Source organism: Sus scrofa, chromosome 14 (assembly GCF_000003025.6).
Source record: "Sus scrofa isolate TJ Tabasco breed Duroc chromosome 14, Sscrofa11.1, whole genome shotgun sequence".
NCBI lineage: Eukaryota > Metazoa > Chordata > Mammalia > Artiodactyla > Suidae > Sus > Sus scrofa.
This window is the reverse complement of record NC_010456.5, coordinates 35,634,440-35,650,606: the sequence shown is the minus strand read 5'-3', so window position 1 is coordinate 35,650,606 and position 16,167 is coordinate 35,634,440. Positions and strand designations below refer to the sequence as shown.

The window sequence follows — 16,167 nt, the reverse complement described above, 5'->3', positions numbered from 1 at the left end:
TTGGAGATACCTTAGAAACCTATACATAGAACTTCCATATGACCCCACAATCCCATTCTTGGGCAGCTATCCAGACAAAACTCTCCTTAAAAGAGACACATGCAGCCGCATGTTCATTGCAGCACTATTCACAATAGCCAGGACATGGAAACAACCCAAATGTCCATCGACAGATGATTGGATTCGGAAGAGGTGGTATATATACACAATGGAATACTACTCAGCCATAAAAAAGAATGATGTAATGCCATTTACAGCAACTTGGATGGAACTAGAGAATCTCATCCTGAGTGAAATGAGCCAGAAAGACAAAGACAAATACCATATGCTATCACTTATAACTGGAATCTAATATCCAGCACAAATGAACATCTCCACAGAAAAGAAAATCATGGACTTGGAAAGCAGACTTGTGGCTGCCTGATGGGAGAGGGAGGGAGTGGGAGGGATCGGGAGCTTGGGCTTGTCAGACACAACTTAGAATAGATTTACAAGGAGATCCTGCTGAGTAGCATTGAGAACTATGTCTAGATACTCATGTTGCAACAGAACAAAGGGTAGGGAAAAAAATGTAAATGTAATGTATACAAGTAAGGATAACTTGATCCCCTTGCTGTACAGTGGGAAAAAAAAAAGACAAACATGGTAGCTCTCCCCCACTTCTCTGCTCCCCAGTCACCTCCACCTCCTCACAGGCTCCAGCAGGAAACCAGCATTTCCCACCAGAGAATGTTCCCGGGGTCAGGGACTGGTAGGGAGCGGGTAGAGGGCCCTTGGAAAATAATGACCTCACCATGAGGAGGTAGCAAGACAGTCACAAAGGCCATACATTGCAGTGAGTGGATGACTAGATGCCCTTCCTTGGTCATTAACAGATGTGGGTACATCTGCTTCAAGGGGTCCCCTTCCAAGCAGCCCGTGCCAGCCTATCAAGACAGAATATAACAGGGTGGATATAAAGTCTCTGTCCACGTCTTATGCATCATCCATTTGTGGATAGACAACATATTTTTATAACCACCTTCTCCCTCTCAATTTAAGCACATCATATGCTCAGTACAAGAAAATTGGAAAAGGCAGAAAACCACAATGAAAATGAGTAGTTTCTGCATTCTGTATCTTTTCTTCTATAATATGAGCAATTCTCCAAATCAATAGGTATCCTTCACTAGGATGATTTTTTTTTAACTTCTTATTTTGAAATAATTTGAGGGTTCAAAATTGTAAAAGTAGTATAGAGAATTTCCATATACCCCTCACCCAGCTCCCCCTAATGTTAACATCTAATAATACCATGGTACAATTAGCAAAGCCAGGAAATTAACACCAATACCATTACTGTTAACTAAACTACAGACCTTATCACATTTTGCCAGTTGTCCCACTAATGTCTTTTTCCTGGTCTAGGATTGAATCCAGTATCCCATGTTGCATTTAGATAGATGCTTAGTCCTCTCTGATCTAATAGTTCTTTGGACTTTTCTTTTTTTAATTTATCTTTTATTAGGGAATAGTTGACTTACAGTGTTGAGTCAATTTCTGATGTACAGCAAAGTGACTCAGTCATACATGTATATACATTCTTTTTCTCATATTATCTTCCATCATGGTCTATCCCAAAAGACTGGATATAGTTCCCTGAACTATACAGTAGGACCTCAGTGCTTATCAGTTCTAAATGTAATAGTTTGCATCTACTAACCCCAAACTCCCCATCCATCCCACTTCTTCCTCCTCCCCCTTGGCAACCATAAGTCCGTTCTCTATGTATGTGAGTCTGTTTCTGTTTGTAGATAGGTTCATTTGTGCCATAGCTTGGATTCCACATGTGAATGATAACATATGATATTAGTCTTTCTCTTTCTGACGTACTTCACTTAGTATGAGAACCTCTAGTTGCATCCATGTTGCTGCAAATGGCCTTATTTTGTTCTTTTTATGGCTGAGTAATATTCCACTGTATATATATATACCACATCTTTTGTGTGTGTGTGTGTGTCTAATTTTTGTCTTTCTAGGGCCACACCCATGACATATGGAGGTTCCCAGGCTAAGGCTCCAATCAGAGCTGTAGCCACCGGCCTACACCACAGCCACAGCAATGCGGGATCTGAGCTTCGTTTGAGACCTGTACCACAGCTCACAGCAATGCCAGATCCTCAAGCCACCGAGCGAGCGAGGCCAGGGATTGCCCCTGCGTCCTCATGGACGCTAGTCAGGCTCATTAACCACTGAGCCACAACAGGAACTCCTATTACCACATCTTCTTAATCCATTCATCTGACCTTGGACTTTTCTTTGTTTTTTGTGATCTTCACGTTTTTGAAGGTGTGGAACGGTTATCTTGTAGAATGTTTTTCAGTTTGGATTTGTCTCCTATTTTCTCCTGATTCAATTGAGGTTATGAGTTTTTGCCCAAGTACCACATGAGTGATACTGTGTTCTTCTAGGTGCATCATATCAGAGGGTTCTGGCTTGAATGTGGCTTAATCACAGGGATATTAGCCTTGATCACTTGGTTAAGGTTGGATGTGCTGAATTTCTTCACTGTTAAGTTACTCTTTTTCAGGATGATATTTGAATGGCTATATAGCTCTGCATTACAGATCTCTACTTTAACCAGACCCTGTTTTTGTGCATTTAGTTTGTTACCTGTTTTTGCTTGTACTCTTACAAAGAATGCTGCCATGACCATTCTTACTGGCACATCTGTTAGCACATGTTCTTCATAATTAGGATAAATACCTAGAAGGAGAATTGCTGCAGCAAAGATTATTCACATTTTTAAGGCTCTGCATGCCTGGGCTATTTGTTTCATTCAGTTTTATTGAGATGTATAACATTGTATATCTGTACAACAAAATGTATAGATTTGAAGCACACATTTCAATGAGTTTTGGCAAATGTATACACATGTGTAACCACCCCCCATCGCTATATAAAATATGCATTTTAAAATCTAAAATCTAAAATTTTTTTCATTCCCCAAAATTCCTTGATGCCCCCTTATAGCCATTCTTCCCCCAGGTCACACCAGGCAACGACTGATCTTATTTCCATCACTTCAGTTTAATTTTGAAGTGAATTAAGTGAATTAAGAATAGAATTAAGTCTGTTCTCGGACTTTATGTAAATCTGAATTACATGGTAGCTACTCTTTTGTAACTGTCTCCTTTGATTGGAGAGATCTATCCATGTCTGAGATCTATCCATGTTGTTGTGTATATCAAACACTTGCTCATTTTTTATTACTAAGTACTATCCTGCTGTATAAATATACCACCATGTGTTTATCCATCCTTCCATTGATGGATGTTTGGGCTGTTTCCAGTTTGGGGATATTATGAAGAAAGGTGCTATGAACATTTGCCTACAAATGGACATATGTTTTCATTTCTCTCAGGTGCACACCTGGGAGTGGAATTACTGGGTCATAAGTAGGTGTCTGTTTTACTTTATTAGACACGACAGGGTGGCTTCTTATCATGTCCACTGTATAGCACAGGCCCCAGAAAGCTTGAGGGACTTGAGTAAAAGCCAAGGGAGGGTTAGTTCCCCTAGTGGCTCAGCAGGTTAAGAACCCAACTAGTATTCATGAGGACATGGGTTCGATCCCTGGCCTTGCCCAGCAGGTTAAGGATCTGACGTTGCCACAGGCTGCAGCAAGGTCACAGATATGGCTCAAATCCACTGTTGGTATGGCTGTGGCATAGGCTGACAGCTGCAGCTCCAGTTCTACCCCTAGCCTGGGAACTTCCATATGCCACAGATGTGGCCAAGAAGGAAAAAAAAAAAAAAAAAAAAAAGCCAATGGAGGAAGGGAAATAATCCCTGCCCTGTGCCAGGCACAACACTAGATGCTTTTCTTGTTTATTTCCTTTCATCTTCAGAGCAGCCCTTGAAGGTAGGAATTGTGATTCCCATTCTATAGATGAGGACAGTGAGGCTCACAAACATACAGCAAGATAAGATTCCGAGTCCCCCAGATCTGAGCCTCCAAGTCCATGTTCTTTCACCAGATATGATCCTGCCTCCTTGATGGTGGAGCTGGGCAGGAGAACACATTTTCTCCTCTTCTTCTCTGCCTGTTCTTACCTGCATCCTGTGGTCCACCCTACCTGTGCCTGTAAGGACAGTCACCCATGATTCCTGGGTCAGCCCTCTAGAGATGAGAGTGATTTGTGGGTTGGGTCAGGGACTGCGCCCTCGTGGTTGGCTACAAGCCCTTAAAGCCACAGCAGGCACCAGGGAGTGACCCATGTTCCAACCCTCTTCAAAAGGTGTCCAGTTTCCCCCTCCCCGAAATGCAATCCTCAGGGTATTGGTCTCCTGGGCTGGTGGGCAGCGGGCAAGGGCAGTGGGCAGGGGCCACGTCTCCCCTGCCACACTGCAGGCCCATTAGGAGAGGGCCTGAGTGCTTTCCAAAGCTGATTAATGGGCTGCCTGTGACCTGGAATGTCATTACTCCCTGGGTTGCCCCCCCCCCAACTGAGTCCTTTGGGTCTTTAATGCTAATAATAATTGATGCTTTCTGTGTGGTTGCAGGGAAAGTTCTATCTGGTCATCGAGGAGTTGAGCCAGCTGTTCCGATCACTTGTTCCCATCCAGCTGTGGTATAAATACATCATGGGTGATGACACCTCCAACAGCTACTTCCTGGGAGGGGTCCTGATCATTCTCTACAGCCTCTGCAAGGTGAGGTGGCCTGGGGGCTGGGGTCTAGCCTAAGGAAGACTCACTCAATAGCCAGGCCTGTGGGCAAGGGGAAGAGGGAAGCCTGGAATAACATCCTAATCTCTTTTTGTTTAATTGAAAAATTAAATTCACACAATATGAAATTAACTACTAAGTTTCACATTTTTTGTTTGTTTGTTTGTTTTTAGGGCCACACCTGTGGCATATGGCAATGCCCAGGTTAGGGGTTGAATCAGAGCTGCAGCTGCAGCCTACACCACAGCCATAGCAATGTGGGATCTGAACCGTGTCTTCACTTACACCACAGCTCACAGCAACGCCAGATCCCTGACCCACTGAGGTGGGGCCAGGGATGGAACCTGCATCCTTATGGACACTAGTCAGGTTTCCACTGAGCCACAATGGGAACTCCAGCTGCTAAGCATTTTATAATGAACAATTCAGTGGCATTTAGCAGGTCCTCAGTGTGGCACCACCACCAGTTCTATCTAGTTCCAAGATATTTTCAAAGGAAACCCTGTAGCCATGAAGCAGTCACTCTTCCTTCCTCTACCAGCCCCTGGCCACCACTAGTCTACCTCTGTCTCTATGGATTTACCTTTTCTGGACATTTCATAGAACTGGAGTCATACAATATGTAACCTTTAGTGTCTGGCTGCTTTCACTTAGCATCATGTTTCTGAGGTTCCTCCACATTATAGAGTTATATCAGGAATTCACTCCTTTTTATGGTTACAGCCCCCTAATTTCTTGCCCATGAAGCTCATCACATGCCAGCCTTTCACATCATCTTCACAACAGCTCTTCAAGGTACATACCATCATCTCTCCTGTATTATGGGTGAGGGTGCCAAGACCCAGAGAAGTAACTAGCATCACTCAGCTAGTGATCACAGAACAAGCATCAAACCCAGGCAGGCTGCCTCCAAGGCCTGGAGCTCAACCCACCAGCAACACTGCCATGGCCCTTGTTTTCTGTTCCTCTGAAATTGCACACCCTCAACTCTGCAAATCAGTATGCCTTAATTCCCTTTTCATCATTAATACAAATCAGGTTTCTCCCCCCAACAATAAGCACATCCTCCTCTTTCTTTTTTTCCCATCTATTTCTGGTTTCAGAGAATCCTGCGGGAATGCATGTGTTCCCTTTCCTTCCTCCCACAGGACTAGGCAGGTAAGGCAATCCATGCAGTGTCAGCCATTGGGTCTTCTCTTGCCTGATCCTGATCTGCTGGCAGGGGCTGACTGGAGTGCTGGATAGAGAAGGACGATCAAACCCGGCTTAGAGGAAGAGTGCTGTGATCCATTAGCAATGCCTGCCTGCTAATGGAGTGGGGCTTGGGAGTGGGGAAAGGCAGTAGGCACACCATATATTTGCTGTCTTGGCCCCCTTGGCAGGCAAGACTGCTGATGGAAGGCAGCAAGACAAAAGCCAAGCTAAACTGACAGGAACGAGGAGTTCGAAATGGGAGAATGTTCCCTAAAAATGTGTGCAGTGAAAGATGAAGAGGGTCCATGCAGGTTGTTCAGGAATGGGGAGAGAGATCTTAAACAATCCTTGGATACTTTTCAGCCATTGCTCTGCTCTCTCCTTTCAGTCATTCGATATCTGTGGCCGCTTGGGTGGTGTTAGGAAAGCCCTGAAGCTTCTCTGCACCTCTCAGGTAAGCTGGCTTCTGATGGTCCTAACTGAGGTCACAGGAACCAGGAGCCGGAAACAAATCTCTGTGCCTCTGAAGGTGTCTCTGCAGCGAGGGACCACAGCTGTGCTTGTCTCTCTCAAACAGAATTACGGAGTCCGGGCCACTGGACAGCAGTGCACAGAAGCTGGTGATATCTGTGCCATCTGCCAGGCCGAGTTCCGAGAGCCTCTGATCCTTATGTGTCAGGTGAGCAGTGCTGGGTGGGGCCACTGGAGACCAAAGGTGGGGTCCTGCCCCATGTAGAGGTCCCAAGTGCCTGTACTGTTGGGGCTCTGAGATGGGTGTTTGGGGCAGTGTGGTCAAGCGTGGAGTCCATCAAACCCAACTTCAAATCTCAGTTCTGCCTTTTACTAGCTGGCTGTCCTTGGGCAGGTTACCTCACCTCTCTGACCCTTGGCCTCATCAGTAAAATGAGGACAATGAAAAATTCAGTATGGAGTTCCCATTGTGGCTCAGCAGTAATGAACCCACCTAGGATCTGTGAGGATGTGGGTTCAATCCCTGGCCTCACTCAGTGGGTTAAGTGTCCAACATTGCTGTGAACTGTGGTGTAAGTCGCAGACACAGTTTGGATCCCACATTGCTGTGGCTGTGGCATAGGCTGGCAGCTGCAGCTCCAATTTAACCCCTAGCCTGGGAACTTCCATATACCATGGGTGTGGCCCTAAAAATAAAAAAAAATTTTTTTAAAGAAAAATTCAGTATGGTATAGTGTCAGAATATCCTGAGTGGATCTCAGCAGCACTCCACAGTGGTGTCTCCGTCCATCTCCCTGAGCCTTGGTTGTTCTCATTTATAAAATGGGTATTATAACAATGCCTATTTCATAGAGCTATTCTATGATTAAATGAGATCATCTCTAGAAAGAGCTAAATGTGAATTATTCAGCCCTAAAAGTTGCTGTTATTACAGTTATTAATATCATTATAATTATTATTACTATTTATTTTCATTATTGGTTGTGAGGTAACAACAGCAATAGGTACTGGTCAGTCCCTTTTAAGTGCCTGAGTTTATCCCTTCTCCCCCCACCTCCTCCTGACGTTGGGGGCTGAGATTGTCAATTCAGCAAATGTGTGTGAGTCAAAGCATCCTGTCACACACTGGGGAAGGGAGGCAGAGGGCATACAGACCCTGTCCCCTTCTCTAGAAGCACACGGTCTCCTTGGGGAAACAGACACATACATAAATAACTATGAAACAAGGCAGGCAGTGATAAGTGCTGTGTAAGAGAGATTCATGCAGCATCCCAGGGGACCGGACCAGAGAGCAATGAGTTAGAGGTTGAGCAGGCTGTGGGGGAGACAGAGCCTGCAGACTAGAAGGAATGGGAGAGCATATGGCTCCCTGTCACCACCACCACCTGCCGGGGATAAGAGGACAGGAGATGGAGTCCTTTTTGGACATCAGCAAGGTTTATTTTTTGGGGGGGGGTTTGGTGTTTGAGAATGTTTAGGTTTGCTTTTAATTTTTAATTGTATTTATTTTAAAATTGAGCATAAACTTATATGGCTCCAAAATTCAAAAATGAAATGAAGAAGCCATGATGACTAAATGCAGTGTGGGACCTAGAATGGAGAGAGGGGGAGAGAAAAACTAGTCTCATGAAATCTGAAGGAAGTCTGGAGTTGAGTCCATAGTCACACATCCATGTGGTTTCTTAGCTTTGACAAACGTTCCATAGCAACACAAGAGGATAATGTTAGGGGAGACTGAAACTGGGTAAGGGATATCCAAGAGCTTTCTGTACTACCTTTGCAACTTTTCTGTACGTCTAAAGTTATTCCAGAATTAAAAGTTTATTATAAATATTTTAAAGATACAAAAAGGGAAGTGGTAACAGGGTTCCTACCCTTGTCCTCAGCTCCCCAGGTCCTAAATACCCACGTGGGCAACCATTCTTGCCAGTTTCTTGTATATCTCAGAGATGCTTTGCATGTGCGCACACACACACACACACATACACACACAAACACAAACATCGTTTCCAAAAAGATGCAAGTTATTGTACCTTCTACCCAAGCTGTATTCTGCATCTTTCCCTTTTGACTTGAAACTGCCTGAAGAGATGACTCCTTATTTGCATAACATCACATTTTATGAATAGATCCTCATTTGTTTAACCATTCTCCTATTGGTGGGCATTTAGTTCATATTCTTTTGTTATTACCACTATGGCTTTCAGGAGAGATCAGGAATCCGGGAGATCTGTATAACGCCTACCTGGGCACATCATGTTGATTAAATGACTTAATTTAGGTAAAGCATTTAGAATTGCTCCTGGCACGTGGTCAGGGTTCCATAAATATTAGCTCTCATTGGCACATATTCCATTTCACATGTGTAGAAGATCTTAGTAGGATAAGTTCCTGGTGGTAGCATTACTGGGACAGAGGGTATACAATTCTGACATATTGCTAAACCGCCCTCCATAAAGAGTGTCTCCCCAGTGCAAAGCATGCTGTGCCCTCTTGCTCCCCTCCCTCACCAACACACCGCCGTTATCAAGCCTTTTTTGAGCCTTGCCAATCTGACAGGTGACAAACGCTATCTCAGTGCAGTTTTTAATTTGCATTTGCCTAATTATGAGAGCAGATGAGCATCTTTTCATATGCTTCAGAGCCATCTGTATTTCCCTCTCCATAGCAGCGCTTATTTGAACATGATGTCAAGGTGAAAGTTTTTCTTCTTCCTTGCTGGCAGTCTCTCTAGGCCTTAGTCTGTGTGTCTTTTCCCCCATTCTTCTCCCAGTACCACTCCATCTTCCCACAGCTGGATTAGAATTGGTGGGAGGGGTTGACAGGACACTGTCATCTCAGCTCTAGGAGCTATGGCCACACCCAGTGGTGATGGAAGCCCACATACATGGCCAGGCCTAGCACTGTCTAAGTCTTGCTCTACTGCTGTGAGCCGGGCTTAGAAGGGCAGAGATGACTTCCACAGGGGAAAGGACCTTGTTCATTCCTAAATGTACTGAATGAAAGAACAAATGAATGAAAGAGTCAAGTGTTACATCCTCAATAAAGGCTTCCCTAATTCTGTATCCCCAGACTAGGTAGTACCCCCTGCACTATGTTTTTGTCTCATAGCACTTATTCCAGTGGACAGCTAGATGGTTACCTGGGCAACTAATTGTCTCCTCTTTGCCAAATTATAAGTCACTTGAGAGTGGTGACCGTGTCTGTCTTGTTTAGTAGTGGAATCACAGCTGTGACTCAGTAAACCTTAGATGGATAGAATGGGAAGGACGGACGGATGGGATAGGTGAGATGGATGGATGGAATGGGATGGATTGATGAGTGGGATGGACATGGATGGTAGCCAAGTGGAGGGGTGAGTGGGTGAGTGCAAAGTGAGTAGATAGAGGTAAATGTGTGGGTAACTGGGAGGATAGGCAAATGGATTGACAGATGGGTGGGTAAATAGGTGGGTAGATGGGGAAATGGATGGGTGGACGAATGGACAGTTGGGTAGATGGAAGGATGGACCAGTGGATAGATGAACAGGTCAGATAGATGAGCAGATAGATAAAGAGCCTGCTGGGCTAACAGAACATACTGTCTCCCCTTCAAAGGGCCATCAGATTAAGCTCAGTGGGTCATAGTCACACCCACCACTGCCCCCCAGAGCCAAGGCCTGAGAAGCAGAGTGTCCGTTGAAGCTAGACAGGCTGACACTGAGCCTGCCCAGAGGTTAGAGCTCTCTGCTCAGATGAGCACACTTGCCTGGTTAGTCACCCCACAGTATTTATGGCACGCCTCCTGCCAGGCTGCAGGAGGTTAGCATTTTGAACACAAAGTCAGAAACTGTGTGTTTAAAGGACTCCTTGCCAAAAGGGCCAGAGTGTGTTACAGAACAAACTGCCCCCCAGTTCTCGGTCACTGTGAGTTTGTTTGCAGAGGGCTGGTGATACAAAAGAAAGAGGGCAAGAACATAGCAACCCGTATTGATTTCGTGCTCACAGGTACCTCACACTTGATGCTTTCTGGGAGGCTTACCTGTTTGCATCCTTACAGACACCTGATGAGAGAACTAGTAGCCGTATTGTACAGAGGAGACAGGCTTAGAAAGCCTGCTCTGAATCTTGGCGAAGGACACAGAGAGTCTGGATGGAACCCAGGATGAGAGTGAGGTGTCCATCCCAACCTAGGGGCACCTCACCCAACTCCATGCCAGGAAACTGGAAGGGCCCCTCCTCCCCCTCCCTCTGTAGGGGCTCCTTTGTTCTCCAGATGCTGGAGGCAGCCCAGCCCCTGTATGGGCCTGTGTTCTTTGAATCTAATTTGGCACCAGATTCTGTACTGCCTCATTCTCTGAGAAGAAGACTGGGAGCCCTGGAGGCCAGGGACCAGGTCTTGATCATCTGATACTTCTAAAATCTCCCACCTGACCTTCCCTAGAAGGCATTCATCTGTCAGCTATATTTACAGAGCCTCTAGTCAGTGCAGGCTCTGGGCTGGGCAATGGGAATGCAACAGTCACTATCTTTGTGGGCAGCTGCTGGGTCTGCTGACTCCTGGGTCCTGCCCTTCAGACTATAATGAGAATTTGGGCATGGCCTTCAAGACTCTGTGCGGCCTGCTCACCTCCTTTCCCCTGCTCCCCACCTCACTGCAGCCACATTGGCCATCCTTGAGGACCTCAAACACTTTCCCATCTCAGAAGCTCTGCACAGCTTTTCCCTTCAGCCTGGAATGCTCTATCCCCACCTCCTCTCTTCACCCACTTAACTCCTAAACATCCTTTAGGCTTCAGCACAAGTGTCACCACCTCCAGGAAGCCTCCCTTGACTACTTCCTAGATCAGACTAGTCCCCCTTTTACATACTCCTATAGCATCACGGAGCTCTTCTTTCTAACACCATCTATGATTAGGCATCTACTGCATACTCTGCTAGGAATGAGTTTATAAGAAGCTTACAGTCTGGCATGGAGAGAGAAAATAAACAATAAAAAGATATAATGATAACTATCACTGTATAATAGCCAACACTTGTAGAAGACTTACTCTGCATTCATTAGTCTCATTGCATTCATAAGTTGCTGACATTTCGATTCTTCATCTCTAAATGTTTCAGCAAATGTCTCTCAAGAATAAGGACATTCTCTCCATGGACTCAATTCTGCTGTCACACCCAGGAAATGTAGACTTGTCATAAAATACTAGTATTCAAATATATATTCAAATTTCTTCAGTCATCTTCAAATTATCCTTTATGGCTAGGGTTTCCCCCCATCCAGGAGCCAATCAACAATCATATACTGAGTTTGATTATCTTGCGAAAGTGCCTTTAATGTTAATATTCCTATGAGGGGAGTGGTAGTGTCCCCATTTTACAGATGAGAAAACAGAGGCACAGGGAAGTGAAATCACTTATCAAATTTATACAGCCAGAGAGGGGTAGAACCCATTAATGTTTCCAGTCTCCCCAACTTTCTTTTGGAACCTTGGGGTCTGCTCTCAATGCACCCACCAAAGTGTCCTTTTTAAAATACAAATCAGGAGTTCCCGTCGTGGCGCAGTGGTTAACGAATCCGACTAGGAACCATGAGGTTGCCGGTTCGGTCCCTGCCCTTGCTCAGTGGGTTAACGATCTGGCGTTGCCGTGAGCTGTGGTGTAGGTTGCAGACTCGGCTCGGATCCCGAGTTGCTGTGGCTCTGGCGTAGGCCGGTGGCTACAGCTCCGATTCAACCCCTAGCCTGGGAACCTCCATATGCCACGGGAGCGGCCCAAAGAAATAGCAAAAAGACAAAAAAAAAAAAAAAAGTATTTGGCATTGTCACTGCTATGGCTTGGGTTCGATCCCTGGCCTGGGAACTTGGAGTTCCCGTCGTGGCGCAGTGGTTAACGAATCCGACTAAGAACCATGAGGTTGCGGGTTCGGTCCCTGCCCTTGCTCAGTGGGTTAACGATCCGGCGTTGCCGTGAGCTGTGGTGTAGGTTGCAGACGCGGCTCGGATCCCGCGTTGCTGTGGCTCTGGCGTAGGCGGGTGGCTACAGCTCCGATTCAACCCCTAGCCTGGGAACCTCCATATGCTGCGGGAGCGGCCCAAGAAATAGCAACAATAACAACAACAACAACAAAAAAAAGACAAAAGACCAAAAAAAAAAAAAAAAAAAAAAAAAAAAAAAAAAAAAAAAAAAAAAAAATAAAATACAAATCATCAAGTTAGTCCTCTGCTCAGAACCTCGCCATGGCTCCCTCCTTCTCTCAGAATAAAAGCCAAAGCCCTACACAACCCTCTGATTTCATCCACCTTCCACCCCAGACTGAGTCCCATTCTGCTTGCTTTTCCTCCAGCACACCAGGCACACTCCTGCCTCAGGACTGTTGCACATGCTATTCCCTTTGCCCGGAGCACTCTTACCATATGCCACCATGCCTGACTCCTCACCCTCCTTTAAGCTTTACCTAAATATCGGTATCTTAGGGGCATCCTCCCAGGCCACCCATTTACCATCGCAGGCCTCCCAAGCCCTCCTCTCCCCCCTTCTCTGCTTTTCTGTCATAGCAACTCTGACTGACTCTTAGAAATCTGCTTCTCAGAGATCCATTTCGCCACTTGTCCCCCCAGCTAGAATGCAGCTCCGTGAGGGCTGGGATTGTCTGTTTTGTTTGCCTCTGGGTCCTAGCTCCTTGAACCAAGGTGGGCACAGGGTGGCTGCTCGATAAAGCATTCCCAGTGGTTCTGATCGCTGTCCCTGCAGCACGTGTTCTGTGAGGAGTGCCTCTGCCTCTGGCTGGATCGAGAGCGCACCTGCCCACTCTGCCGCTCGGTTGCCGTGGATACTCTACGCTGCTGGAAGGATGGGGCCACCTCGGCACACTTCCAGGTGTACTAGGGCTGACGACTGTGCCATCAACTAGGGACCCCTGCACACCAGGGAGGTCACGGAGGTTCAGCGGTGTTGGGTCCGACTCTGGGGACTTCCTGGAACAAAAGCCTCAAGCACGAACTGTCCCTCCCCCTGCCTCATTCCATCTTTTCCCCTAAAGCCAGGCTGCTATCCTGCCTGTCTTCACCTTCCTCTCTCATTCTGTTCGTGTTTTCTTCATCCTTCCTCTACACATGGGGAAGCCGTCTCACTCAGACTTATATCCACCTTCCCTCCACATCAAGGAACTAGTGACAGACCGAGTACCAGACAGCCTGTGGTGACCTAATACCTGATGCTGCAAATGAGGGAGCCCTGGGGATACTGCTTCCCCCCAAATGGCCCAGGTCCACAGAGAAGAATCACTGTGAAGTATTTTCCAAGTACAAATGCTGAGCCCCACCTTATACCTAAATAACCTAGTGGACCAGACAGTGTAAACCAGGCATAGCATCAAGCCTCCTGCCTCGACGGCCTCCTGTAATCCTCTCAGCAGCCCTATGTGGAAGTACTGTGTGTTTTCCATTTCACAGATAAGGAAACTGAGGCTCATGGCAAGCAGTGATGAACCGAGTTTCCAACCCAGGCGTGTCCGGCTTCAGAGCCTGACTCTTAACCATATGCTCACCAGCTGCTCAGACACTGCAGGCATGGGTTTTTTTTTTTTAAAGCACAAGAGGTAATTCCGATGCCCATCAATGCCTCGGGTGCATAGCCTGGGCGATTAGACTGCACTGAGAGTGTTGCTCTAAGTGAACACTAGCTCCTGAAATCTAGTTGTGGCTGGGTCCATGGAAAGACATGGGCCTTAAAATCGCTCTTTTGCTGGTCTCTGACTGGGATGCTCAACCATGATTGGGTATCAAGAAAGGCTAGTTCTGGTCCAGATGCATCACTGGGTGTCCACTTCCATCTTTATTTCTCTCCTCCCTCTTTTGCCCTCCCCCTCACTTAAGTCTCAGGCTTGTCAGCAGCTCCTGTGGCCATTGCCTTCTCGCCTGGTGGCCTTCAGAGCAAAAGGCATGATCCATGTTATGGATTTTTCCACAAGCCAGGGTGGTGGTTTGGAGCACAGCAGCCAACAGTGTTTCTGGTGTCTCTATACCAGAGCTGCTAATCTAACACGACAACTTCTCCATCCGTGAGACCCTCCCTGTTCTGAAATCTGGGAGGAGATGGCACAGGGGATCCCTTAGAAAACACTGGAACCTGCCCTACCTCTCTCCCAACTCTATTCTCTCATTGTCAACCCTAGCACAACAGGCTAGTGCCAACGGCATTACAGAGAAAGCAATCCATAATGAGCAGATTAGCAAGAAAGCCCCAGGAGAAATGGAAGGAGGCTTGCTGCCCCCTCACTCTTAGCCAGTATTCACATGCCCACCCCACCCCCAAGAGATGCAGGACATCCCCACCACCACCACCACCCTGTGTGCTCTCAAGCCAGGACCTTTTCCTTTGCCTGATATCCCTAGCTCTTTCCTGGTACCCAGCAAGACATCCCTTCCAGGGCAGCATGGCATCTTTCAAGCTCTGTTACTATGGCAATGGCTGGGATGTTACAATCCCACTTGTCTGGATAATCAAGTCGGAAGGGGAAGCGGAGGGAAATGGGGCCAGACAGATTCAGACTGTTCTGTTCCCCCCGCCTTAAGGAAGGACTGAAGGGAAGCAACAGGAGCTTCTGCAACTGGTTTTTATCAGAAAGATCGCCCTGCCTGCAGATGCCATCAAAGAAGCATGAGAAATTGCAGCTGGAGAAGACTTATTAAAATGCCAGTATGTGACAGAGCAGAAAGAGCAGTCCGTTGGGATTCAGGTCTGGAATTCTGATTCCAAACTCTGCAGGATTTTGGGAAGTCCCTTCACCTCCCTATAGCCATCTCCAGGGTGACAAACCCTAGTGTATTATCTACTGGAACCAGGGAAACTAACAATGTAGATTACTGGTGAATACCTGGACCGTTTTGTCAATTACACTCATGCTACCAAAAAAAAAAAATCTCTAACATTCTGCAAATAACAAGCCATGCCTCTGATGCTATAAAGAGTGTCACATGTGGGGAAACACTCATGGGCAGGTGGGATGATTTCATTTAGGATTTTATTTATTCATTCCCTACCCATTGGGGGAATGTCACATCTGGAGGTTTTCTTTTGGGTGGGAGGATTTACCTTCTGCTCTAGGGAGGAACAGTGGCAGGTGAAAGAGGTTTCCAAACATCAGGCAGTGTGTATTCCCCAACACAAGTTTTTGGTAAAGGCAGCCAAGAGTCACTGTTGGAAAGGAAGAACAGTCCCACTCTCTTTTACCCTTGTTAGCTTTGCAATTCATTTATTAGAAGCAGAATTGGGTGTCAGATCAGAGAATCCTACTCTTAATATTTTATGATTCACTGATTCAAGTTTGTTCCATGAAGTTCTTAGGAATGGCCCTCCTAATGTAAAAGATCTTGAGCATAATGAATATGAGAGATAAAACAGCAAGCTTTGGACGCAGCTGTAACAGGATCATCACCTTCTTAAGGGGAGTGTGTGAGAGGTATTGGGAGACTCCCAGGCAGCCAGGATTTGGGGTGGATAAGAGGAAATGTAAGGCAAGTCCTGGAATCTTTTCGTACTTTTGCTATGGGCCGAGCAGAGCTGCCTTTGGTGTTTTTAATGTCCCCGTAGGTTCCATTCTGCCAATAAATACAATCTGTCCATGAAACTTATATCTGTGGTTTTGAGTCTCCATTCACCTCTTGAATCCAGGTGGACCTGTTTTAGGACAAATTTGAAGACACACTGAATGTAGGAGGTGGTCATCTGATGTCAGCCCCCCTCCCAAAGTGGATCCTGTTGAATTGCACATGATTTGTTCAGGAAGTGCTCCCAGACACCAGTAAGGGAA

General features: G+C 46.2%; 1 protein-coding gene across 1 annotated transcript in view; it reads left to right on the top strand.

Annotated features, from left to right (window-relative positions):
- RNFT2 (ring finger protein, transmembrane 2) overlaps positions 1-15,988 on the top strand; it is a 71,177-nt gene extending 55,189 nt beyond the window's left edge. Inside the window, exons 8-11 of the mRNA XM_003132893.6 lie at positions 4,546-4,695; positions 6,293-6,358; positions 6,482-6,583; positions 13,107-15,988. Coding sequence (XP_003132941.3) covers positions 4,546-4,695; positions 6,293-6,358; positions 6,482-6,583; positions 13,107-13,241 — 453 coding nt within the window. The 3' untranslated portion in view covers positions 13,242-15,988. The remainder of the gene's footprint in view (positions 1-4,545; positions 4,696-6,292; positions 6,359-6,481; positions 6,584-13,106) is intronic.